The following is a 22,305-nucleotide window of genomic DNA, read 5'->3' as shown; positions in this document are numbered from 1 at the left end:
GCTGTGGGGTCAAGCCCCGGCCTCCATTCATTCCCACAGCAGGGCCTGCCTCCCTGGGTCACGGCAGCCAATGGGAATTTCCCTCCCTTCCCGATTGGCTCTGGAGGCTGTCAGTCGTAGGCTGGGGCTCCCCAAGGTCCTATTGTCCCCCATCCCAGAGCCCTCCTGGACCCCCCATACCAGCCCGGGCCCCCCAGACCCTGCTCCCCCCCCCTTCCCGCCCTGGCCCCTGCCACCCCCCCCAGATCTGCCCTGGACACCCCCTGTCCCCCCCCAATAATGTTACCCTGACCTCTCCCAGTCCCCTGATATGCCCCCCCCAGGACCGCCCCCCCCCCCCCCCCCCCCGCCCAACAGAGGCCTCTGGAGTCTCGACTCGGTTTATTCCCGCCTGACGGTAGCAATAATATTTCTATGCAAAATACTCTCATCTCCCCCCCCCCGCCGGGGAAGCCCCCGCTGCGCCGGGGGGGCCAGGGGACAACCCCCCCCCCCCCCAAGGGGACCCAGGCGTCTGGGCCCCCACCCCCACCCGCTGGGGCGGGGGGCTGGGTTTGGGGGGGCCCCACCCCCACGGGCGTACAAATATAGAGATTATATGTACAAAAACTCAAGTCCAAAGTGTGTGTGTGGGGGGGGGGGCAGCAGCTCAGAGCCCCCCCCTCCTCCCCCGGACGTTGGGGACCCCGGGGGGCACTGCCGGGGTGGGGGGGGGACCCCACAACCCCCGGGGGGGGGGCTGTCACCCCTGCCCTCCTCCCCCCCGTTGCTTTTGGGGTGTCAGAGCCACACCCCCCCCCAGCGTCCCGTGCATGCAGCCGCCCCCAGGCAGAGGGTCCCTGCCGGTTTGGGGGGAGGGCCCCCCGGGGAGGGGGGGTGCCGGTGCGGGGGGAGCTGTGTGTGGGGGACCGGGGGGGGGTCCTCCACCCCTAGAGCCGCTCGCGGGCCGGCACCCAGATGTAGGGGCCCGAGAGCTCCTCGATGACGCGTTTCACCTTGTGGTAGATCTCCTCGAAGCTGTCGCCCTCCACCATGGCTGCAGGGAGCAGGGGGAAAGGGTTAATGGGGGGGCATCAGAAGGGACCCTCCCAAGTTTGGGGGGAAATTCCTGGAGGGCTTGGGGGGGGAGGTCCCAGGGGTTCTTGTGGGTGTCCCTGTGGGGCTGGGTGGGGAGAGGGGAGCCCCCGTCATCCTGGGGTTTCTCTGGGAGGGGGCTTCTGGTCACTGGGGGGGGTCTCAGGAGTCCCCGTGGGGGTTTATTTGTGGCTGGGGGGGGCCTGAGTGTTTTTGTGGTCCCTGCGTGGGGCTGCCCATGCGGGGGGGGGTGGTGGTGTGTGTGTGGGGGGGTGTCTGTGTGTCCCCGTGAGGGGCAGTGGGTCCCCATGGGGGGGTCTGTGGGCCCCGGGGGGGGTCCCTGGGGGGTCCCGCTCCCCACCGGAGAAGCACTCGGTGAACTCCTGCTCCAGTTTGGTCGCCCGGTCGAACGCTTTCCGCGCCTGCTCCTCCGTCACCCGCTTGCTGATCTCCCTGGGGGCGGAGAGACCGGTCCAGGCCACGCCCCCACCACACCCCTGCCTGCGCCACCTGCAGGGCTTGCCCTGGCTCCCCAGCCCCATCCCAACACAGGCCCCGCCCCCCGCTCCACAGGTCTCTCCCCAGCCCCGCCCTGTAGCCCCTCCCACCAGGGTATCAAGCCCCGCCTTCAGCCCAGGCCCCGCCCACCAGCCCCTCCGTCCCCGCACAGGCCACACCCACCAGCTCCTTAGAAACCCACAAGCCCCACCCACTCTCACCGCCCCCCCCGCACGCAGGCCCCGCCCCCGCCAGTGCCGTCCCCGCAGACCCGCCCCTCGCACGTGCCCCGCCCCCCTCCCGCCGGCAGACCACGCCCCCTCCCCGCTCCCTCCAGCCCCAGTGCCGGCGCAGTCCCCGCAGCCCCGCCCCTCCACATGCCCCGCCCACCCTCCCGCCGGCAGACCACGCCCCCTCCCCGCTCCCTCCAGCCCCAGTGCCGGCGCAGTCCCCGCAGCCCCGCCCCTCCACATGCCCCGCCCACCCTCCCGCCGGCAGACCACGCCCCCTCCCCGCTCCCTCCAGCCCCAGTGCAGGGGCTGCCCCTTCAGGCCCCGGCCCCGGCCCCGCCCCCTCGCAGGCAGCCCCGCCCCTCACAGGACGTTCTCCAGGGACTTGGGGCGGATGAAGATGGCGATGGGGTGCAGCTGGGCCGCCTGGAGCCGCCGCACCGCGTTGGCCGACACGTCCAGGATGCAGTGCTTGCCCTGCCCCGCCCCCCCGGCAACGTCACTGCCACGCCCTGCCCACGCCCCGGGGGCCCCGCAGGGATGCCCATGGGGACACCCCAGTGCCACCCTTGGGCTCCCCCCCCCCCCATGCCACCCTGGTGCCACCCTCGTGACGAACATGCCAGTGCCACCAGCAAGGACACCCCCGTGCCACCAGTATCCACCCTTGGGGACACCCTCAGGGCCAGCCCGCTGATGCCCACGGGGCCACCCCCACCCCGTGCCACCTTTGAGGCCCCCCCCCGGCGGTCCCCCACCTGCTCGGCCACCTCGCGCACGGACTGGACGCTGGTGCCGTAGAGGTGGCTGTTGTACTGCCCGGCCTCGATGAACTTGTGGCCCTGGATGTCCTTCTCCATCCGCTCCCGTGAGGCCACAAAGTGATAGTCGCGCCCGTCCACCTCGTACTCCCGCTTGGGCCGCGTCGTGTCTGGGGACAGGGACAGCGTGGGGACGGGCACAGGGATGGGGGGACTGGGACAGCGTGGGGATGGGCACGGGGATGGGGACGTGGGGATGGGGACAGGGACAGCCCGGGGGGGGCATGGGGACAACATAGGGATGGGCACAGGGATGTGGAGACGCAGACACGGGCAGCAGTAGTTGTGCCATCCACCTCATGGCCCCCCCCCCCCCCCCCTTGGACCGCATCGTGTTTGGGGACAGCGTAGGGATGGGGACGCGTGGCTGTGGGGATGGGGATAGGGTCATGGTGGTGGGGCTGGGAACAGGTTTGGGGACAGCCGGGGGGGTCCCCCTGTCCCCCCCCTTCCCCGTGTCCCCACTCACGGGGGACGCAGGAGCCGAACTTGTCAGGGAACTCGGAGAGGAGATCGTCGTTCACCCGGTCCTTGGTGGGGCCCAGGATGATGATGGGGCGGGCGTAGTGCACTGGGGGGGGAGGTGGGGGGGTTAGTGGGGGAGTCCCGAGCCCCAGGGGGGGGGACGACACAGGACCCCCAAAACCCGCCCCGACCCCCCCCCCCCCGCTCTCACCTTCCATCTGCGTCACCGTCTCGTAGCTCAGCACCGCGTCCTCCCGCCCTGCGGGGACACAAGGTCAGCCCCGGCGGGGGGACCCCAGAATCTGGGGGGGGGCCACCCCCACCCTGAGACCCCCAGGACTGGGGGGACCCCGGCATCCGGGGGGTGTCACCCCCAGATCCAGGGGGTGTGGCCCCCCAGGGGATCCCCCCACATCTGGGGTGGGAGGTCGACACCCCCCCCCCCCAGCATCCCGACCCCCCCCCAGGGGACCCCGGCATCCGGGCCCCCCCCCCCGCAGAGCAGCAGCCAGAGTTGGGGGACAGAGACAGCAACAGAGCAGACGGGGGGGACAGCAGGGGACAGACGGGGTGGGGGGCAGCACCCACCTTGCGAGCCCGATCCGGGGACCCGATCCTGGGGGGGGCAGCGACAGAGAGAGGAGAGAGGAGAGTGAGAGGCAGAGGCGGGGGGGGCAGGTGGGGGGGGCCCAGGGGGGGCCCCGGGTTTGGGGGACCCCAGTTGGGGGGGGGGCAGGTTTGGGGGGGCCCAGGGGGACACCGGTTGGGGGAGGGGGACAGGGCTCACCTTCGCCTTTAGCCGCGTCCACTCCCGCCGCTCCACCCTGCGCCAGAGAGAGCTCAGACTGGTCTCCCAGTGCCCCCCCAGTGCTCCCAGTGCCCCCCCCCCAGCGCTCCCAGTGTCCCCCCCAGCATACACTGGTCTTGCTGGGCACAAAGATGATGTCGGGGTGGGGGGGGGTCCTGCCCCCTTCAGTTCCCCACAGTGTCCCCTTATTGCCTCCCAGCGCCCCCCAGTCCCCTCCTACTACTTCTCAGTCTCCCTCAGTGCCTGCCAGTCCCCTCCTACTGCCTCCCAGTGTGACCCGTGCCCCCCCACTGCCTCCCAGTCCCTTCCCTACTACATCCCAGTGCCCCCAGTCCCTTCCTACTGCCTCCCAGTGCCCCTCAGTTCCCCCCCACTGCCTCCCAGTCCCCCCCCCAGCCGCACCGCCGCTTGCTGGGGACGAAGCCGATGTCGGGGGGCTGCCCGGGGGGCAGGACGTGCCGTGCCTGCCACCACTCCTCATCGGAGGCGTCCAGGACATGGAGGACGTCCCCGAATCGGAAGCTGAGCGCCTGGCTGAGGAACCCACAGTCCTTGGCCTTGTCGTAGTCGAACAGCGCCCTGCCGGGGGACGCGGCTGTCAGGGGACACCTCCCTGTCCCCACGTCACCTCGTCGTCCCCCCCCCAGTGCCCCCCATGACGTCCCCTGTCCCCGCTGACCGGACGTAGAAGCCGCGCTTGGGGTCACTGCGCAGGGACGCGCTGCCCGAGCCCAGGCTGCTGCTCAGCAGCTGCTCCCGCAGGTCGTGGATCTTGGCCTCGAAGCGGCTGTACTCTGCGGGGACAAGGGGGGGGTCAGGGCACCCTCAGGGACACCCAGGGACCCCCCCCCCCCCAGGGACCCCCTCCCCGCTCACCCTCGGGCTTGTACTGGGCGATGATGGTGACAGTCTGGCCGGCGTTCTTCAGCGCCACCGCCGCCTGCTCGTGCGTGGCACTGCGCAGGTCCACGCCGTTCACCTGTGGGATGGGGACACATCACCACGGGGAGGGGGACGGTCGTGGGGGGGTGCGCACGTCACTGTGGGGCCGATGATGGGGACACACCACCTTAAGGGTGACGATGGGGATGGGGACACGTCGCCGCGGTTAGAGGGATGGGGACAGCTTTGGGGATGGCCCTGGGGACACGTCCCTACGGGGACATTTCACCATGGGGATGACGGCGGGGACGGAGACACGTCACCGCAGGGAGGAAGACGGGGACAGCTGCGGGGCCGACAACGGGGACACGCGGCTGTGGGGACGATGACCGGGACCGAGATGGGACTGGGGACAGCCACATCCCCGCGTCACTCACGGAGAGGATCTGGTCGCCCTTGCGCAGCTCCCCGCTGAGGTCGGCTGGGCCCCCGGCGAGGATGAAGGAGATGAAGATGCCCTCGCCATCCTCCCCCCCAACGATGTTGAAGCCCAGCCCCGTCGAGCCCCGGTGGATCATGATGCGCCGCGGCTCCCTGGGGACAAGGGACATCGAGGTGGGGACAGCCCCGGGGCAACAGGACACCCTGGGGACACCCGGGACGTGGGGACGGTCCCGGGACTTGCCCTCAGGGACAGCCCAGGGACATGGGGACACCCCTGGTGATGGGGGGGACACACCCCAGGGACACATCTTGGGGTCACAGGGACACCCCCGGGGATGTGCCCTTGGGGACAGCCCAGGGACACCCCAGGGATGGTGGGACGCACCTTGGGGACATCCCAAGGATGCGGGGACACCCCAGGGATGTGGAGACAGCCCCAGGACGTTCTTCTGGGGACATGGGGACACTGCAAGGACATGCCCTTGGGGACCATGGGGACAGCCCAGGGATGGTGGGACACCCCAGGGATGGTGGGACACCCCCGGGACAGGCTTTGGGGACATCCCAAGGATGTGGGGACACCCCAGGGCTGTGGGGAAAGCCCAGGGGACACGGGGACATCAGGGACGGTACCTGGGGACGTCGTCCTCAGCCAGCAGGTCCTTGGGGCCGGGGGAGTAGCGCCGGGGGGACGTGGGGGTCATGGCCGGGGGGAACTCGGGGCCCAGGTAGCTTTGGGGACCCAGGTCTGCGTCCAGGTGCGCCGAGTAGGCTGGGGACAGCGGGGACAGCGGGGTCAGGGGGGGACGGCGGGTGGGGGAACAGCAGGGACGGGGCGGGGCAGCAGGGACAGGGAGAGCAGGGACAGATGGGATGGGGACAGCGGGGATGGGGACAGCGGGGATGGGGACAGCGGGGATGGGGACGGGGGGGGGCCCGCCGCCCTAGGGAGGGGGGACAGTGCGTCCGGTGTCCCCCTCCCGTGTGTTTCCCTGCCCCCCCCCCCCCGCCGCCGTGTCCCCCCCCTCACAGCTGGTGACGTCGGGAGGGGCGAAGGCGTCCCCGAGGAAGGTGGCGGCCGGCTTAGCCACCCGCAGGTAGACAACGTCGTAGGTGTTCTTCAGCGCCGCCACCGCGTCCTCGTGCATCACGTCCTCCAGGCTGACGTTGTTCACCTGTGGGGACGCGGGGGACGTCAGCGGGGGACACACACGGAGGGACACGGCCATGTCCGGTCCCTGTCCCCATCCCCACCATGTCCCTGCCCCTGTCCGTCGCTCACGGCCAGCACCTTGTCCCCAGTTTGCAGCTGCCTGTCCCCATCGTGCCCCCATTCCTGTCCCCAACATGTTGTCATCCCATCCCTGTCCCCAGGGTGTCCCCAGCCCCAACATGTCCCCATCCCTGTCCCTGCTCACAGCCAGGATCTTGCTCCCAGTCTGCAGCCACCCATGCCCATCCCCATCGTGTCCCCATCCTATCCCCATGGTGTCCCTGTCCCCAGGGTGTCCCCATCATGCCCCTGTCCCCATCCCCAGGGTGTCCCCAGCCCCATTGTGTCCCCATCCTATCCCCAGGGTGTCCCCATGGTGTCTATGTCCCCGTCCCCATCGCGTCCCCGTCCCCACTCACGGCCAGGATCTTGTCCCCGATCTGCAGCCGCCCGTCCTTGTGTGCGGCGCCGCCCTCGATGACTTTGGTGACGTAGATGCTGTTGTCCCCCGGGATGTGCTGGTTCCCCACGCCCCCCGCGATGCTGAACCCCAGCCCTGGGTGGGGGCGAGGAGGGAGGGGGGGGTCAGGGCAGGGACCTCCACACTGTGTCGCCCCCCCACCCTGCCCCACCAGCTGGGGAAGCCCTGGGTGTCCCCAGCTTTGGGGTCCCCAAGGTTTGGGGCGGGGGGGGGGAGGCAGAGGTCAGGGCAGCCCCACGGTTGGGGGGTCCTGGGGGATCCCCGAGGGTGGAGGGTCCCCACAGGCGTCCTGCGGGTGCCAGTCCTGGCCTGGGGGTCCTTGGGGGGTCCCAGTCTGTGGGGTTCCCCAGGTTTGGGTGTCCCAGTGTTGGTCTGTGGGGGTATCAGGGGGTCCTCAGGTTTTGGGGTCCTTGGGGGGATCCCATGAGACTCCCATGAGGGTTTGGTGGTCCCAGGGCCAGTCCACAGAGGTCCCTGGGAGGGGTCCATGGGGGTCCCCAAGTTTGGGGGTCCTAGCGATGATGGTCCCTGGGGGTCCCCAGATTCGGACGTCCCTGAGGGGATCCCATGGGGCTCCCTGGGTTTGGGGGTCCCGGTGTCAGTCCCCGGTGCTCCCAGCGCTGGTCCCTGGGGCTCCCTAGGTTTGGGGGTCCCAGTGCTGGTCCTGGGGGGGGTTCCCCTGTACCTTTGGGCCCCTTGATGAGCTTGACCTCCACCACCTTCTCGGCCAGGGCTTTGCGGCGCATGACGTAGAGGCGGACGACGGCGCCGGCCTCCTTCAGCGCCTCCACGGCCGCGCTGTGTGTCACCTCCCGCACGTCCGCCTCGTTGACGAACAGGATGCTGTCGTTCACCCTGCGCAGGCACCCGCTCAGACCGGGGGGGGGGGTCCCTGGGGGCTCCAGAGGAAGGTCTTGGGGGGGGGGGCACGGGGGGGGGCCAAGGTGCCCTACCTCCCACTGCCGCATGCCTGCTCGGTGCCTGGATGGCATCTAGGGGTGTTCAGGGGGCTCCAGGGGGTGTCCGGGGGGGGCTGGGGATTCTTGGGGGGCTCCAGGGGAGGGTCTGGGGGGGCCCTATCCAATGCCAGATACCCACTGCAACACCTGTACAAGGTCTAAGGGGGTTCACGGGGGACTCTGGGGTCCCAGGGGGGTTCTGGGGGTTCCCCAGGGGCGTCTGGGGGTCCCAGGTGGGGTCTGGGAGGACCCAGAGGAACTTGGGGGTCCCGGAGTGGTTTAGGGGAGGTCAGGGGGCTGGGGGGGGTGGGCTGGGGGTCCCCACCTGAGCCGCCCATCCTGGGCAGCGGCGCCGCCGGGGATGATCTTGGTGATGAAGATGCTGGGGTCATCCCCGACGTGGGGGTTGTCGGTGCCCCCCGCGATGCTGAACCCCAAACCTGAGTTACCCTGGGGGGGGGTGGTGGGACCGTCAGCGCTGGGGGGGAGGGGGGGGGCCGGGGGCCACCCCCACACCCCACAATGGGGCTGGGGGCACCCCCACACCCTGCATGGGGACAAGGGACTCAATGTTGGGGGGACCCGGGCGGGTACTGGGGGGCTGAGCGGCCCCCAAGAGGGTCGTGGTGTCCACGAGGGGGGGCTGGGGGGGGCCCAGGGGGTGTCAGGGAGCTGGGTGGGGGGATGCCAGGATCTTTGGGGGATCCCAGGGGGTATTGGGGAGCTGGGGGGGATATGGGGTGCCCCAGGATCACAGGGAGGAAGACGGGGGCTGCTGGGGAGATGGGGGGGCTGAAATGGTTGGGGGGGGCCTTGGGGCACTCCAGGGGATCTTGGGGGGTCAGGGGACTGGGAGGGGGGGGCTAGGGGGCTCCAGGGGTGTTTGGGAGTCCCAGGGAGGGCTGTCAGGGAGCTGTGGGGGGGCCCAGGGGGGTGTTGGGGACGCCAGCGTGGTCAGGGCCTGGGGGTGTCCCCGGGGGTGTTGGGGGTCTCACCCGCTCCAGCGTGATCTCCTCATACTCCATCTCGCCCTCGGTGCCGTTCACCTGCGGGGAGACGGGGTCAGGGGGGGCGGGGGGGTCCGGGGGACCCGGGGGGGTCACAGGGGGGGAAACCCGGGGGGGGGCACTCACGTAGGCGGGGGCCTCCAGCGTGTCGGTGTTGACGATGACAGGGGGCGAGTTGGCCTGGGGGGGTGGTATGAGGATGGGGGGGTCGTCACACCGGGGGGGTCAGACCCGCCCCCCCCCGCGGTTACCACGGCAACGCCACAGCGGCAGTCGCCACGGCAACGGGAGGATGGGGATGCCCCCCCAGCCCCTCCCCCTTGGGGGGGTGCGGAAAGCAAAGGAAGCTGGGAAATACCCCCCCCCCCCCAATCACCCCCCCCGACCCGTACCGGCCCCCGCCGGCTCCTCCGGACGCTGCCCAGGATCCGCCGCCCCATTTTCTTGGCGAACCAGACCGAGACCAACATGGCCCCCCCTGCCCCCCCTGCCCGCAGCCCCGGATGGAGCTGGCCCCGCCCACGGCCCCGCCCACACCGGGGTACCCCCCCCCCCGCCATGGGGGGGTTGGGGGACCCAGACACCCCCCCGAGCTGCAGGCACACGCGTGTGACATGGGGGGGGGGGGGGTGAGACAGGCGGGTGCAGCACCCGACGACAGGCAACACCCGACAAACGCCTGACAAAGACCCGCGCCCTGACACCCAGCGACACCCGGACACCCAACAACACCCGACAAACACCTGCACCTGACACCCTGACACCCAACAAACCCCCAACACCCTGTCACCCAACAAACAAACACCCGCACCCTGACACCCCAACAACACCCAACAAACACACACACCCTGACACCCCAACACCCTGACACCCAACAAACACCCTGACACCCACACACCTGCACCCTAACACCCAACAAACACCCTGTCACACCAGCACCCAACACCCTGACACCCAACAAACCCCCAACACCCTGTCACCCAACAAACAAACACCCGCACCCTGACACCCCAACAACACCCAACAAACACACACACCCTGACACCCCAACACCCTGACACCCAACAAACACCCTGACACCCACACACCTGCACCCTAACACCCAACAAACACCCTGTCACACCAGCACCCAACACCCTGACACCCAACAAACACCCACACCCTGACACCCCGACACCCAACACCTCCACCCCAGCACCATCCCAGGCACGGGCTGCCTGTGCAACAGCCCCACAGCCGAGGGACAGCGGCAGGGCTGTGTGACAGCATGGGATGGACACCGTGTGACACTGACATGAACCCCGTGACACCGTGTGTGACACCGTGTGTGACAGCACCATGAGCTGTGGGACACCCAGACAACAGCGCCCCGGCTGGGGGACACTGTGGGACACTGCCTGTGACACTGTCACGACCCAGGTGACGCCATCACAACCCACACGACACCACGCATGACACCACCACAACTCCCGTGACACTGTCACGACCTGAGTGACACTGTATGTGATATCACCACGACCCATATGACATCACCACGACCCTGTGACACCGTCACAACCTGCATGACACTGTACGTGATGCCACCACGACCGCTGTGACACTGGCACGATCGGAGTGACACCGCACGTGGCATCACCACGACCCGTGACACCGTCACAACCAGCGTGACACTGTACGCGATGCCACCGCAACCCGTGACACTGTCACAACCTGTGTGACACAGCATGTGACATCTCCACGACCCTTGTGACATCGCTACAACCCCTGTGACACTGTCACAACCCACGTGACACTGCATGTAACGCCACCACAACTCCTGTGACACTGTCACGACCTGAGTGACACCGCATGCGACATCACCACGGCCCCTGTGACACCGTCACAACCCACGTGACACTGTACATGACGCCACCACGACCCCCGTGACACTGGCACAACCCGAGTGACGCCGCAGGTGACATCACCACAACCCAGACGACATCACCACGACCCTGTGACACCATCACAACCTGTGCGACACTGTATGTGACGCCACCATGACCCCGTGACACTGTTGCAACCCGCCTGACACCGCCTGTGACATCACCACAACCTCCGTGAAACTGGCACGACCTAAGTGACGCCGCAGGTGACATCACCACAACCCATATGACATCACCATGACCCCTGTGACACCCCCGTGACCTGTGTGACACCCGGGGGGGTTCCCCACTGCTCGAGGGGGCCACCGCAGGGGTGGGGCTTGCTGACACATGGGTGGGGCCAACCGAGCCGAGGGGGTGAGGCCCAGCACAGAGGGGCGTGGCCGTTGTGGGCGGGGCTTACCTGGCTGGGGAGGTGGGCGGGGCTCTGCTCCAGGGGGGGGCTGTCCTCATCTTGGTACCGGTACTTCTGCGGGAGACACGGGGCTCGGGGGGGGGCACGACATGGGGGGAGAGGGTGGGGGCGGGGGGGGGGGAATCCCCGTGCCCCCCCCCCCCCGCTCCCAATTAACTAAGATTAATTAAGAATCTGCAGCAATTAGAGCAGTCGCTGGCGGGGCCCGGGGGAGACCCAGTTAATTACCAGCAGTGACAGAGCGGGGGGGGTCACCTTCCCCCCCCCCCCAGGGGACCCAGGCAGCACCAGTTTAATCCCAGCTGCGATTTGCGCCCTGGCCAATCCCGGGTGGGGATTAAGGGCTAAGCCGGGGCGGGGGAGTTGGGACCCCCCCGAACTGGGCCAGACCCCCCCCCCTCAAACTGGGCGACCCCCCCGTCAGCCCCCAGCAACACTGGGGGGCTCCCAGTGAGCCCCTGACCCCCGCGGTGGGAGCCGCTCCCGGTGCTGCCAGTATCTCTCTGGTCCCTCCCAGTGCAACCTCGCAGCCGGACACAAGCAGGGGGGTCTGGTGCCCCCTCCCAGCTCCCGCAGTGCCTCCCAGTACCCTCATCTCAGCTCTCCCAGTGCCCCTAGTCCCAGATCTCCCAGTATTCCCAGTGCCCCCCATCCTAAATCCCCCAATGCCCCCATCCCAGCTCCCTTCCAGTTGGCCCAGTGCCCCCCAGCACCCCATTTCCAGCTCTCCCAGTACCCCCAGTACCCTGACTCCAGTTCTTCCAGTCCTCCCAGTATCCCTGGTACCCCGTCCCAGTGCCCGCAGCCCCACCAGCCCAGCTCTCCCAGTATCCCCAATATGCCATCCCAGTGCCCCCAGTACCCTGATTCTAGCTCCCTCAGTGCCCCCAGTATCCTCAGTACACCCAGCATGCCATGCTAGTGCCCCCAGCACCCCGATTCCAGCTCTCCCAGTGCCCCCAGTATCGCCAGTACGCCACCCCAGTGCCCCCAGTACCTTAATTCCAGCTCTCCAAGTGCCCCCAGCATGGCATCCCAGTGCCCCCAGTACCCTGATTCCAGCACTCCCAGTGCCCCCAGCTCCCCCAGTGTCCCCAGTACGCCATCCCAGTGTCCCCGATACCCTGACTCCAGCTCTCCCAGCGCCCCCAGCTCCCCCAGTACGCCGTCCCAGTGCCCCCGATACCCTGACTCCAGCTCTCCCAGCGCCCCCAGCTCCCCCAGTACGCCGTCCCAGTGCCCCCGATACCCTGACTCCAGCTCTCCCAGCGCCCCCAGCTCCCCCAGTACGCCGTCCCAGTGCCCCCGATACCCTGACTCCAGCTCTCCCAGTGCCCCCAGCGCCCCTAGTACGCTGTCCCAGTGCCCCCAGTACCCCGACCCCAGCTCCCCCAGCGCCTCGACCGCGGCCCCACCCGCGCCCCCCCCCAGCCCCACCTTGCAGCCGAAGGCCAGAGAGAGGCTCCGGTCCCGCCAGACCACCCGACACTGGCAGAGCAGCGGCGAGAAGCAGCCGGGCGGCCGGAGGGGCCCCGCCGCCCCCCCGCGCCCCGCGCCCGCCCGGGCCCGGGCCCGCCATCCCGGCCCCCCCGCCGCCTCCATCGGGCCCCGCCCGCCGATTGCGACCGCGATTACCTGCCTGCCGCCGGGATTAACGGCACGGCGCGGCGCGGGGAGGGGGGGGGCGGGCGGGGGCGAATGGCCGGGACTGACCCCCCCGGGCCTCCGTACCGGGCCCGCCCTGACCCCTCCGGGGACCCGTACCCAGCCTGACCCCCCCCACCCCAACCCCCGGGGACCGGCCCCGGGCCCGGGAGGGACCCGCACCCCGACTGACCCCTCCGGACCCCCGAAGCCGCACGGACACCACCCTCCCGGGACCCCCGTACCGGGCCCGGCCTGGCCCCTCCCGGCCGCCGTACTCCACGCTGACCCCTCCGGGGACCCGTACCAAGCCCCGCCCCGGGTCGTCGTGGCAACCCGGAGCGCCAAGAGTTAACGGAGGGGAGGGGGGGGAGAGAGGGAAGAGCCGCACCGGCGCATGCGCGGGGACCGCGCGCACGTGGGGGGGTGGGAGGGGTGGGCGGAGCTTCCCCCCCCGCCCTCCCGCGCTGCCTCCGGCCGACCGTTGCCGGGCAACGCCGCGGGGCCGCGTCGCCTGGCAACGAGGAGGGGCCGCGTCGCCTGGCGACGAGGAGGGGCCGCGTCGCCTGGCGACGGCGCGAGCGGGCGCGGGCAGCCCTGGGGGGGGGCGCAGGCAGGGGAGAGGGGGGCGGGGGGGGCGGGCAGGAGGGGGGGGGCGCAGGCAGGAGGGGGGGGGGGTGTGGGGGTGTCGCCCACCCCCGCTGCCCACACCAGGCCTAAAATACCGCTGGGTGACGCCAAGGCCCCGTGTAGGCCGCGGGGGGGGGGGGGGGGGGGGGGAAGCAACAACCGTACACACACACACACACACACACACACCCCCCGCCCGGCACACGCGTGTTCACACCCGCTGCCCGGGTGTGTGTGTGTGTGTGTGTGCGCGCGCGCGTGTCCCCCCACGCGCGGCGCCATGGCAACACACGCACCCGCCACATGTCAAACGCCCCCGTGATTTTGGGGGGGGGGGGTGGGGGGGGCGCGACACCCCCACGACCGGCACAGGGTGACACAGCCGGTGGCTGTGTCACCCCGTGCCGGTCGTGGGGGTGTCAGCCCCCCTCCCCGACCCCCAATACCATCGACACCAACAGCGGTCACCCCGGTAGAGAGACACCCCCCCCTCACCCCCCGCCGTGGGATGGACAGGGACCACCTGGTCCTCCAGCGCCATAGAGACCTACAGTCCCCTCGCGATGGACAGGCCCCAGCGGCATGTTCCCCCTCCCCTCCCCAAAATTATACGCGGGGGACCCCCCCCCGTGCTGTGACATGGGGAGGCCTTGGGAGCACAGAGAGGACGCCCCCCACACACACACCCCGTGACAGAGAGCGGCCCCTCAGGACCACAGAGAGGACCCCCAAGAGCACAGAGTGGCCCCCCCAGGACCCTCAGGACCCCAGAGCATCCCCCCAGGACCACAGAGTGGCCACCCCCAGGAGGACCTCCGGGGAGCACAGAGCGGACCCCCAGTACCCCCTAGCATCCCTCCAGGACCATAGAGCAGCCCCCCAGGAGCCCAGAGAGGACCCCCAGGACCCCTCGGACCACAGAGCATACCCCCAAGAGCCCAGACAGGACCCCTAGGATCATGGAGTAGCCCCCCCTCGGGAGCCCAGAGCGGCCCCTCGGGACATCCCCCCCGGACCATAAAGCGGCCCCCCAGGAGCCCAGACAGGACCCCCAGGAGTCCAGAGCGGCCCCCCAGGACCCGCAGGACCACAGAGCATCCCCCCAGGAGCGCAGAGAGGCGCCCACGGCCGCCCCACGGCCCCCGGTCCCGTCCCGACCCCGGCCCCGCCGACCCCCCCGTTGCCCCCGGGGCCCCCCCCGGCCCCAGCCCCGGCCCCGGCCCCGGCCGTACCTTGGTGGTGACGATGCACAGACAGTCCATGGCGGCGGCCGGGGCCGGGGCCGGCGCTCATGGGCCGCCGGGGCGGGCGGGGGGCTCGGCCGGGGCCGCCCGGGGCGGGGGAGGGGGGGGGCGGGATGGGAGCGGGGCGGGAGGGGGGGCGGGAGGGGGGGGCGGCGGAGCGGGGGCCGGGGACGACGGAGGACCGGAGTGGCTGGAGAACCGGGGGCTTGGGGAGGGGAGGGGGGGCTGGAGGACCGGAGGATGGAGGGAGGACCGGGGCGGGATGAAGGATGGAGGACCGGGGATGGAGGATGGAGAACCGGGGGTGGGGGGGGAGGGTGTGGGGGGGTGGAGGACCGGGGAATGGCGGGATGGAGGACGGAGGATGGAGGACCGGGGGATGGACGGAGGAGCGGGGGGGCGGGGGTGGGGGGGGGCGGGGGGGGGGTGAAGGATGGAGGACCGGGGATGGAGGACGGCGGGGCTGGGGGACCGGAGCCCCCGGAGCCCCGGCGGTACCGCGGGATCCGGTCGGAGCGGGGCCGGGGGAGCGGCGGGCGGGGGAGGACGGGGAGGGGGGAGCGGGGGAGCGGGGACGGGACGGGGCGGGCGAGGAGAGGCCGCGGGCGGAGGACGGGGGGGACGCGGCGGCGGCGGCGGAGCCGGAGCGGAGCCGGGCGGGGGGCGGGGCGGGGGGGTTAACCCTTCCCCTGCCGCCCCCGGGAGGAGCTGGGGGGGGGGCGACAGCCGGCACCGTCAGCGGGGGGGCGGCACCGGGGGGGGGGGGGCGACACCCCGACCGGGGTGGGGGGGTGCAACAGCCCGGGGGGGGGGGGGGGGACGGACACGGACACACACACCTTGGGGGGGGGGTGACACCCCGCGGGGACGCGCAACACCCTGACACGGTGGCTGAGCAACAGCCCGACCGGGCGTGCGACACCCGGGGGAGGGGGGGCAACACCCCGGGGACGGTGTGTGACACCCGGGGGGGGATGGGGGGGGCGACGACACGGGGACACCCCCGCACCGTGACAGGGTGTGCAACACAACAGCCCTGAGGGGTACCGGGGGGTCTGTCGGGGGGTGTCGGGGTTACCCGGAGCCGCGGGGGCGCAGGGGGGGCCTCCGCCACTGTCGCCTCGTAGCTCTCCTGGATGTCTGCAGGACCGGGGGGGGGGGGTGTGTGTGTGTCAGGGGCTGTGCCCCCCCCCCAACACCCCCCAAATCCCCCTTCCTAACCGTCCCCCCCCTTAATTAATACCGAATTAGCCCCCCACCCAGTGACCCCGCATCACCCCCACCCCACTCCCCCCCCCCCGAGCCCCCCCAGTCTCCCCCACCTCTGGCCCCCCCAGCACCCCACTCCCTCCCAGCCCCCACCTCGCTCCACCCCCTCCCCCCGCCCCCCCATGGACCCCCCATGCCCCCCCCGTACCGAGCAGGGCCTGGAAGAGGGGGCTCTGCAGCACCCCCAGGAGCTGCTGCGCCCGGAGCCGGGGGGGGGGGGGCCCAGGGCCTCCTCCAGCAGCCGCAGGGCACCAGCCCCTGGGCACCCCAGTGTGAGTCAGTGTCCCCCCCCCAGTGCCCCCCAATATCCATCAGAGAGCCCCTGTGACCCCCCCCCGGGGCAGGTCAGGGCCCCCCTGGACCCCCCACTGTGGGTCAGAGACTCCCCGTGAGCCCCCCACAGCCCACAACATGGGCCAGGGACCCCCCCCCCCACCCCCTCCAACACCCCTGTGTGGGTCAGGGACTCCCTGTAACCCCCCCCGGCACCCTCAGTGTGGGTCAGGGACTCCCTGTAACCCCCCCGGCACCCTCAATGTGGGTCAGAGCCCCCCATTTGCCCCCCCTAGGCCCCCAGCATGGGTTGGAGACACCCCTGTGACCCTCTCAGACCCCCCAACACGGGGCAGGGACCCCTTTAACCCCCCCCAGGGCCCCCGACATGGGACACAGACCCCTGTGACCCCTCTCCAGGGATCCTAGCATGGGTCAGAGACTCACTGTGCCCCCCCAGCTCTCCCCTCTAGGCCCCCCAAGACAGGTCAGGGAGCCCCAGGCACCCCCCAGCCCCCCTGGCCTGGGCCCCCAGGACCCCCGAGCCCCACGCTCACCCCTCCGTCCCAGCGCCATGGCCCAGGCTAATCCCTGCTGAGCTGCAGCTTAGAGGGGGATTTAGGGTCCCCCCCGCCCCCCCCGGGGCATGGTGGGAAATGGAGTCCCAGGGGCCCCCCCAGCCCCCCCCCCCGGAGGATGCAGGAGGGAGAGGGGGGTCTCACAGTCACCCTTTATTAAGCAGCTGCAATTAATTAGGCACACAACAGAGGGGGCCCCCCCAAGCAAGGGGAGCCCCTCCAAAGCAGGGAGACCCCCCCCCCCAAGTGGGCAGGACACCCTCAAAGCAGGGGGAACCCCCCCAGGCTGCTCAGCCCCCCCCCAGTGGTACTGGGCATCCCCAGACCCTCTGGGGGGGGTCTCCGAAACCGCCACCAGCACAGGCAGGGGGAACCTTGAAACAGCCTTTCCTTAAGGCACCCCAAACTCCCATGATGGATTTGGGGGATGGCCTAAAGCCCCCCCCAGAAGTGTCAATGCTCCTGCCCTCCCAAGGGGGAGTAAAGCTGTGCCCCCCCCAAAAAAAGGGGGGGGATTGAGATGTCCTGCCCTGGGGGGGGCAGGGTTAAGGCAGTAGAGGGAGTTGGGAGGGGGGAAGGTGATGGGGTTGGGGGGGGCATAAGGGGGTGATTTTTGGGTCCACCTGGGGGGGGGGTCCAGGCTCCAGCTGGGGGCTCTGGGAGGGGGTTGGGGGAGTCCAGGACCAGACTGGAAGGTCCAGGGCTGGGGGGGGGGGCGGGGGGGGCTGGCTCCACTTGGGGGGTCCGGGATTGGGGGTTGAGGTCCCAGGGGGTGCGGGTGTCAGAAGCCAAGGGGGGTGGGCCCGACGACCCCCCCACTCTCCACCACGGCCCGGGCAATGACCCGTAGGTTGCGGAAGTTCTCGGTGGGCAGCGGCCGCAGCGTCGCCAAAACCCGCTGGTGGGCCTGGAGGGGCACAACAGGGGGGTTGGGGGTGGCACTGGCCCCCCCAGTCTCACCCTCCCCCAAATCCCCCCCGGCCCCTCCTCACCTCCTGGCACCAGGTGTCGCAGAGGAGCCGCTCGTGCTGTGCCGTGGGGTGCTCCGTGGCCAGGGACCGTGACGCCCTGGGGAGGGATGGGGGGGGAGCTGAGCCAGCCCCACACATTTGGGGGCAGGGGGGGCGGCAGGGCCCCCCTGAACTCCCCCGGACCCCCCCTGTACCTGGAGAGGACGACGGCCATGGCGTAGATGTCGATGGCGCTGTCAGCCACACGCTTCAGCACAAACTGTTCATCTGGGGGGGGGCGGCAGAGAGGGGATGGGGGGGCAGAGAGGGGATGGGGGGGCAGCATCCCCAAACCAACGTTGGCACCCGCAAACCACCCCTGAACTTCCCAGGGGTGAGGGGAGCCCCCCCCTCAGCCCCCCCAAAGCATCCCTGAGCTCCCAGCACCTCCAAACTGACCCCGGCCCCTCCAGCAACGAAGGCAGCCCCCTGCCAGCACCCCCAAATTGCCCCCAGGAGTGGGGCAGAGCCCCCCGGCCCCTTGTTAAAGAGGGTCCCCCAAGCCCCCCCCCCCGGGGGCCCCCCCAAGCTCCCCACTCACCCACAATCTTCTTGCCGTGCTTCAGCAGCAGCGCGTCGGCCGTCTCAGCAAAGAGCTCCAGGCACTGCAGGGTCTGCAGGGGGGTGGGGTGGGTGCTGTGTCATGGTGGGGTCCCCCCCCGGCCCCCCCCACTGGTGCCCCCCAGTCCCCCCACTCACCTTCTGGGCACTCTCCTGCAAGTCGGGGTGCACATGGTCCTGCAGGGAGAGCCCCGAGCCCAGCCCAGCTTTCCTTGGGGGTGGGGGCAGAGAAGTCAGCCCCCCCTCTAAACTGCCTCCCTGCCCCGGAAAAGGGGGGCAGCTATGGGGGGGGCAGGTGGGGTTGGGGTCCCCCCAGTACCTGCGGAGGCGACGGGTGACCTCTCCAGCCAGGACCCCCACGTTGCCCAGGGGGTTCTTCAGGGCCTTCTGCAGCCCCCGGAGCTGTACCCCCAAAGTCTGGGGGGGGGGGGAAATGGGGGAAACACCCGGGGGGGGTCAGGGGTGGGGATCCCAAGCCTGGGGTGGGGCACAGATAGGCATCCCCACATGTGGGGGCGGTCAGGGATGGGGGTCCTCCGGCCCCCAATGCTCCCCCAGCTGCAGCCCCTGCTCACCCCACCTTCCCCCCAGGACCCCAACCCCCCCGCCTCAGCCCCCCCCCAGCACTCCCCAGCCCCCCCACCTGGAAGCCGTTGAGGGCGACAAAGAGACGCAGGATGTCATTAGTGCCCTCAAAGATGCGGAAGATGCGCAGGTCCCGCAGCACCCGCTCGACACCGCTCTCCTGCAGGGCAGGGGCGGGGTTTGGGGGGGCACCCACAACCCGGGGGGGCACCCCACAACTTGTGGGGCAGCCCCAAAACCCGGGGGGCAGCCCCACAACCCAGGAATCCCACTCACCTGCATGAAGCCCATCCCTCCCATCACCTGGATGCACTCATCCGTCACGGTCCAAGCTGCCTCCTGCCGCGAGCAGAGTGGTGAGACCCCCCCCGGACACCCCAAACCCCCTCGGGGGGCTCCCAAAACCAGCCCCCCCCATCTGGCCCCCCCCCGGGTCCCTCACCGAGCCGAAAATCTTGCTGATGGCCGCCTCAATCTGGAAGTCAGTGGCTCCCTGGTCCATGTTGGCGCTGATCATGTACGCCATGGACTGGGGGGGCAGAGGAGGGGGGTTGAGGTGGCTGGGGGGGCAGGGAACCCCCAGTGCCCCCCCCAGGCCCTCCCCGCCGGTACCCACCTCGGTGACGTACTGCAGCAGTGCCATCCGTGCCAGTTTCTCCTGGATGGCCCCAAAATTGTGGATCTTGTCCCCAAACTGGGTGCGGTTGGCAGCATGTTCCACCTGGGGGGAGAGGCACTGGGGTGGGGGGCTGAGGGGGGGCAGGGGGGGACCCCAGGCCTCATGGTTTTGGCCAGGAGCCCCCCATGCTGCTGGGGGGGAAGGAAAGGAGCCCCAGGGGGATGGGGGGCGGCCCCAGGGGGATGGGGGGAGGCTCTAGGGGGGTCCTGGGGGTCAGAGGGTATCCTCGGGGGGGGCACTGGGGCATGGAGGGGTCTTGAGGTGGGATGAGGGACCCCCAGGGGCATGGAGAGGGGTACAGAGGGGTCCTGGGGGGTAAGAAGGGTTTCGGGGGGGCTGAGGGGGTCCCACCAGAGGGGTCTGGGGGTCGCAGGGTGGGGGGTTGCAGGGAGTCTGTGGGTTACTCACGGCCTTGGCCAGGACCCCCCGCATGGTGCCAGCCATGGCGGCAGCCATCCCGAAGCGGCCGTTGTTGAGGATGTTCATGGCCACCTTGAAGCCCCCCCCGGGCACCCCCAGGACGTTCTCAGCCGGGACCCGCACCCCCTCAAAGTGAACCTCCGCCGTGTTGGAGGCCCGGATCCCCATCTTCTTCTCGGGGGCACCGCTGGAAGCAGGGGGGGGGGGTCAGGGTGAGACAGGGGGAGTCAGCACCCCAAAACACCTCCCCCATGGACCCCCACTCACTGGGTGACCCCCCCGAAGCCGCGCTCCACGATGAATGCCGTTATCTTCTCCTTTGTCTCCCCCGTCCCCTCGTCCCGCAGTGGTGTCTTGGCGAACACCGTGAAGATCTCGGCCAGGCCCCCGTTGCTGTGGGGAGGGGGGTGTGAGGCGGGGGGGGGGGTCATGAGTACTCAGACCCCTCCCCGGGCCCCCCCCCCAGCCCCACCTGATCCAGATCTTGCTGCCGTCCAGGGTGTAGAAGGTGCCGCAGGGGCTGGGCTGTGCCCGTGTCCGGATGGAGGCGGCGTCCGAGCCGCTGCCCGGCTCCGTCAGGCAAAAAGCCGCCACCGTCTCCCCTGGGGGGCACAGGGAGGGGTTGGGGGGGGGTCCCCAGCTCCCCCAGACCACCACGCCCTCCCCTCACATCCCCATACCGGTGGCCAGGCGGGGCAGGTATTTCTTCTTCTGGGCGGGGGTCCCGTAGAGTAGCAGCCCCTTGAAGCCGATGGACTGGTGGGCTCCCAGCGTGATGCCCACTCCCAGGTCGTGCTGGCCCACGATCTCCACCAGCCGGGCATACTGGGGGGGGGGCACAGTCAGAGGGGGGGGCTGAGGGGTGGTCCCAGGGGCAGAGAGAGTCTCTGTGAGGGGGCTGAAGGGCATCCCCAAGGAGGAGAGGGGGTGCCCAAGGGGGCTGGGGTTATCAGAAGGGTATCCCCAAGGGCATAGGGTGTCTTGGGGGGGGGGCTGAAAGAAGTCCCCAAGGGCATGAGAGGGTATCTGGGGGCTGAGGGAGGGCTGGGGGGGGTCCCCATGGGCCCAAGGGGTGGCTGAAGGTGTCCCCGGGGGCTTAGGGGGGCTGATGAGTGTCCCCAGAGGCACAGAGGGTCCCCAGGGGCTTGGGGACAGCGAAGGGGCCCCCACGGGCAGGCGAGGGTCCCGGGGGGGGGGGGGGCTGAAGGAGCTCCCCAGGGGGGACTGAAGGGGGTCCCTGGGGCTCCCCACCCTCACCTGGGTGTTGGAGAGCCCCAGCCCCCCCATTTCGGGGGGCACCTGCAGCCCGAAGGCCCCCATCTCCTTCAGCCCCTGCATCGTCGCATCCTCCACCCGCTCCAGCTCGTCATTACGGGCCGGGTTGTTCACCTCCTGCGGGGGGGGTGGTGTGTGTCAGGGCCGGGGGACCCCCAAACCACTCCCCCAGACCTAGGATCCCTGGGAAAGGGGGGGGGGTGCAGCCCCCCGTGGAGGAGTCACCCCCAAAATCCCCTCTTTGCACCTCAAAAAGCGGGTGACGGGTCCCACCAGCTCCTGCAGCGTCTGCTCCTGCTCCTCGCTCAGCACTGTGGGACATTGGGGGGGTCACGGGGGGGATGTGCAAAATAAGGGGCTGCTCCCCCTGCTCCCCCCCAATCATTTCGGGGTTCCCCTACCTGAGGGGTACGGGAAGACCTGCTCCGTGTTCAACCGCCCCAGGAACATCCCCACGGCAAATGACTTGGACTCCTGGGGATGAGGGAAATATCAGGGGGCAGCCGATGTCCCCCCTGCCGCCCCAAGGGCCGCCCCCCCACCTCGACCCCCCACTCACCTCCAGGGCAGGCTGGGCCTTGGGGGGGGGCCGCAGCCGCTGCTGCCACTGCTCCAGTTTTGTGCAGCACGGCCTGCAGAGGGAGATGAGAGCACCCCAAACCCCCCCCAGCCCCCCCAAACCATCCCTGTACCCCCAAATCCCCCCATACCCCCCCAGGAACCCCAGCCCTCAGAACCCCCAACACCAACCCCAATCCGCCCCCCCCCCAGACAACCCCAAAGACCCCCTACACGTTGATACCCTGCCAGGGTTCCCCCCAAACCCCCCCCCCCCGGGTCTCCCAAAACCCCCGAGAACCCCCCCAGGGCCCCCCCCATCACATTTCCCCCAGTTTCCACCACGCGCCCTTTGCCCCA

At 70.2% G+C, this 22,305-nt stretch overlaps 2 protein-coding genes across 5 annotated transcripts; both read right to left on the bottom strand.

Moving 5' to 3' along the window:
• Nucleotides 1-364: 364 nt before the first annotated feature.
• On the bottom strand, nt 365-16,920 carry DLG4 (discs large MAGUK scaffold protein 4). 4 transcript variants are annotated; one of them, XM_052775058.1, is made up of 23 exons: nt 16,837-16,920; nt 16,155-16,264; nt 15,816-15,877; nt 11,208-11,273; nt 9,009-9,062; nt 8,871-8,921; nt 8,201-8,325; nt 7,602-7,771; nt 6,855-6,991; nt 6,253-6,397; nt 5,856-5,994; nt 5,216-5,372; nt 4,773-4,875; nt 4,576-4,690; nt 4,299-4,475; nt 3,876-3,912; nt 3,677-3,704; nt 3,300-3,347; nt 3,093-3,194; nt 2,561-2,733; nt 2,170-2,279; nt 1,436-1,527; nt 365-1,036 (listed from the first exon to the last, which is right to left on the bottom strand). In XM_052775058.1, the coding sequence occupies exons 6-23, from the start codon at nt 8,898-8,900 to the stop codon at nt 930-932; spliced, it is 1,995 nt and encodes a 664-aa protein (XP_052631018.1). In that variant the 5' UTR covers nt 8,901-8,921; nt 9,009-9,062; nt 11,208-11,273; nt 15,816-15,877; nt 16,155-16,264; nt 16,837-16,920; the 3' UTR covers nt 365-929. The 4 variants fall into 4 exon arrangements, 3 of the variants coding, with proteins under 3 accessions (XP_052631018.1, XP_052631017.1, XP_052631016.1); XM_052775057.1 differs by lacking the exons at nt 15,816-15,877; nt 16,155-16,264; nt 16,837-16,920 and adding an exon at nt 14,726-14,840; XM_052775056.1 differs by lacking the exons at nt 15,816-15,877; nt 16,155-16,264; nt 16,837-16,920 and adding an exon at nt 12,657-12,866.
• Nucleotides 16,921-16,995: 75 nt separating this feature from the next.
• ACADVL (acyl-CoA dehydrogenase very long chain) lies at nt 16,996-22,091 on the bottom strand. The gene is made up of 19 exons (XM_052775059.1): nt 21,947-22,091; nt 21,789-21,861; nt 21,613-21,698; nt 21,370-21,504; nt 20,793-20,937; nt 20,585-20,714; nt 20,380-20,505; nt 20,101-20,299; nt 19,630-19,734; nt 19,456-19,542; nt 19,290-19,352; nt 19,072-19,173; nt 18,748-18,845; nt 18,567-18,639; nt 18,409-18,481; nt 18,023-18,095; nt 17,850-17,925; nt 17,593-17,764; nt 16,996-17,545 (listed from the first exon to the last, which is right to left on the bottom strand). The coding sequence occupies exons 2-18, from the start codon at nt 21,835-21,837 to the stop codon at nt 17,639-17,641; spliced, it is 1,746 nt and encodes a 581-aa protein (XP_052631019.1). The 5' UTR covers nt 21,838-21,861; nt 21,947-22,091; the 3' UTR covers nt 16,996-17,545; nt 17,593-17,638.
• Between the last annotated feature and the right edge of the window lie 214 nt (nt 22,092-22,305).

This window comes from Harpia harpyja, chromosome 26 (genome assembly GCF_026419915.1).
Source record: "Harpia harpyja isolate bHarHar1 chromosome 26, bHarHar1 primary haplotype, whole genome shotgun sequence".
Classification (NCBI taxonomy): domain Eukaryota; kingdom Metazoa; phylum Chordata; class Aves; order Accipitriformes; family Accipitridae; genus Harpia; species Harpia harpyja.
Note: the sequence above shows the minus strand (reverse complement) of the source record. Positions and strands in the feature narration are given on the sequence as shown.

What these genes read in the sequence shown, in the direction of transcription:
- ACADVL (XM_052775059.1), bottom strand. Translation starts at nt 21,837, where the DNA reads ATGTTCCTGGGGCGGTTGAACACGGAGCAGGTCTTCCCGTACCCCTCA. An exon ending in GGCTTCGGGGGGGTCACCCA is followed by an intron (nt 20,300 to 20,379) that starts GTGAGTGGGGGT and finishes CCCTGCTTCCAG; the next exon opens with CGGTGCCCCCGAGAAGAAGA. An exon ending in GCACGGCAAGAAGATTGTGG is followed by an intron (nt 18,096 to 18,408) that starts GTGAGTGGGGAG and finishes GCCCCCCCCCAG; the next exon opens with ATGAACAGTTTGTGCTGAAG.
- DLG4 (XM_052775056.1), bottom strand. Translation starts at nt 12,821, where the DNA reads ATGGAGGCGGCGGGGGGGCCGGGATGGCGGGCCCGGGCCCGGGCGGGC. An exon ending in GCTCATCAAGGGGCCCAAAG is followed by an intron (nt 6,992 to 7,601) that starts GTACAGGGGAAC and finishes GCCCCCACCCAG; the next exon opens with GGCTGGGGTTCAGCATCGCG. An exon ending in GTTCACCGAGTGCTTCTCCG is followed by an intron (nt 1,037 to 1,435) that starts GTGGGGAGCGGG and finishes TGCTCCCTGCAG; the next exon opens with CCATGGTGGAGGGCGACAGC.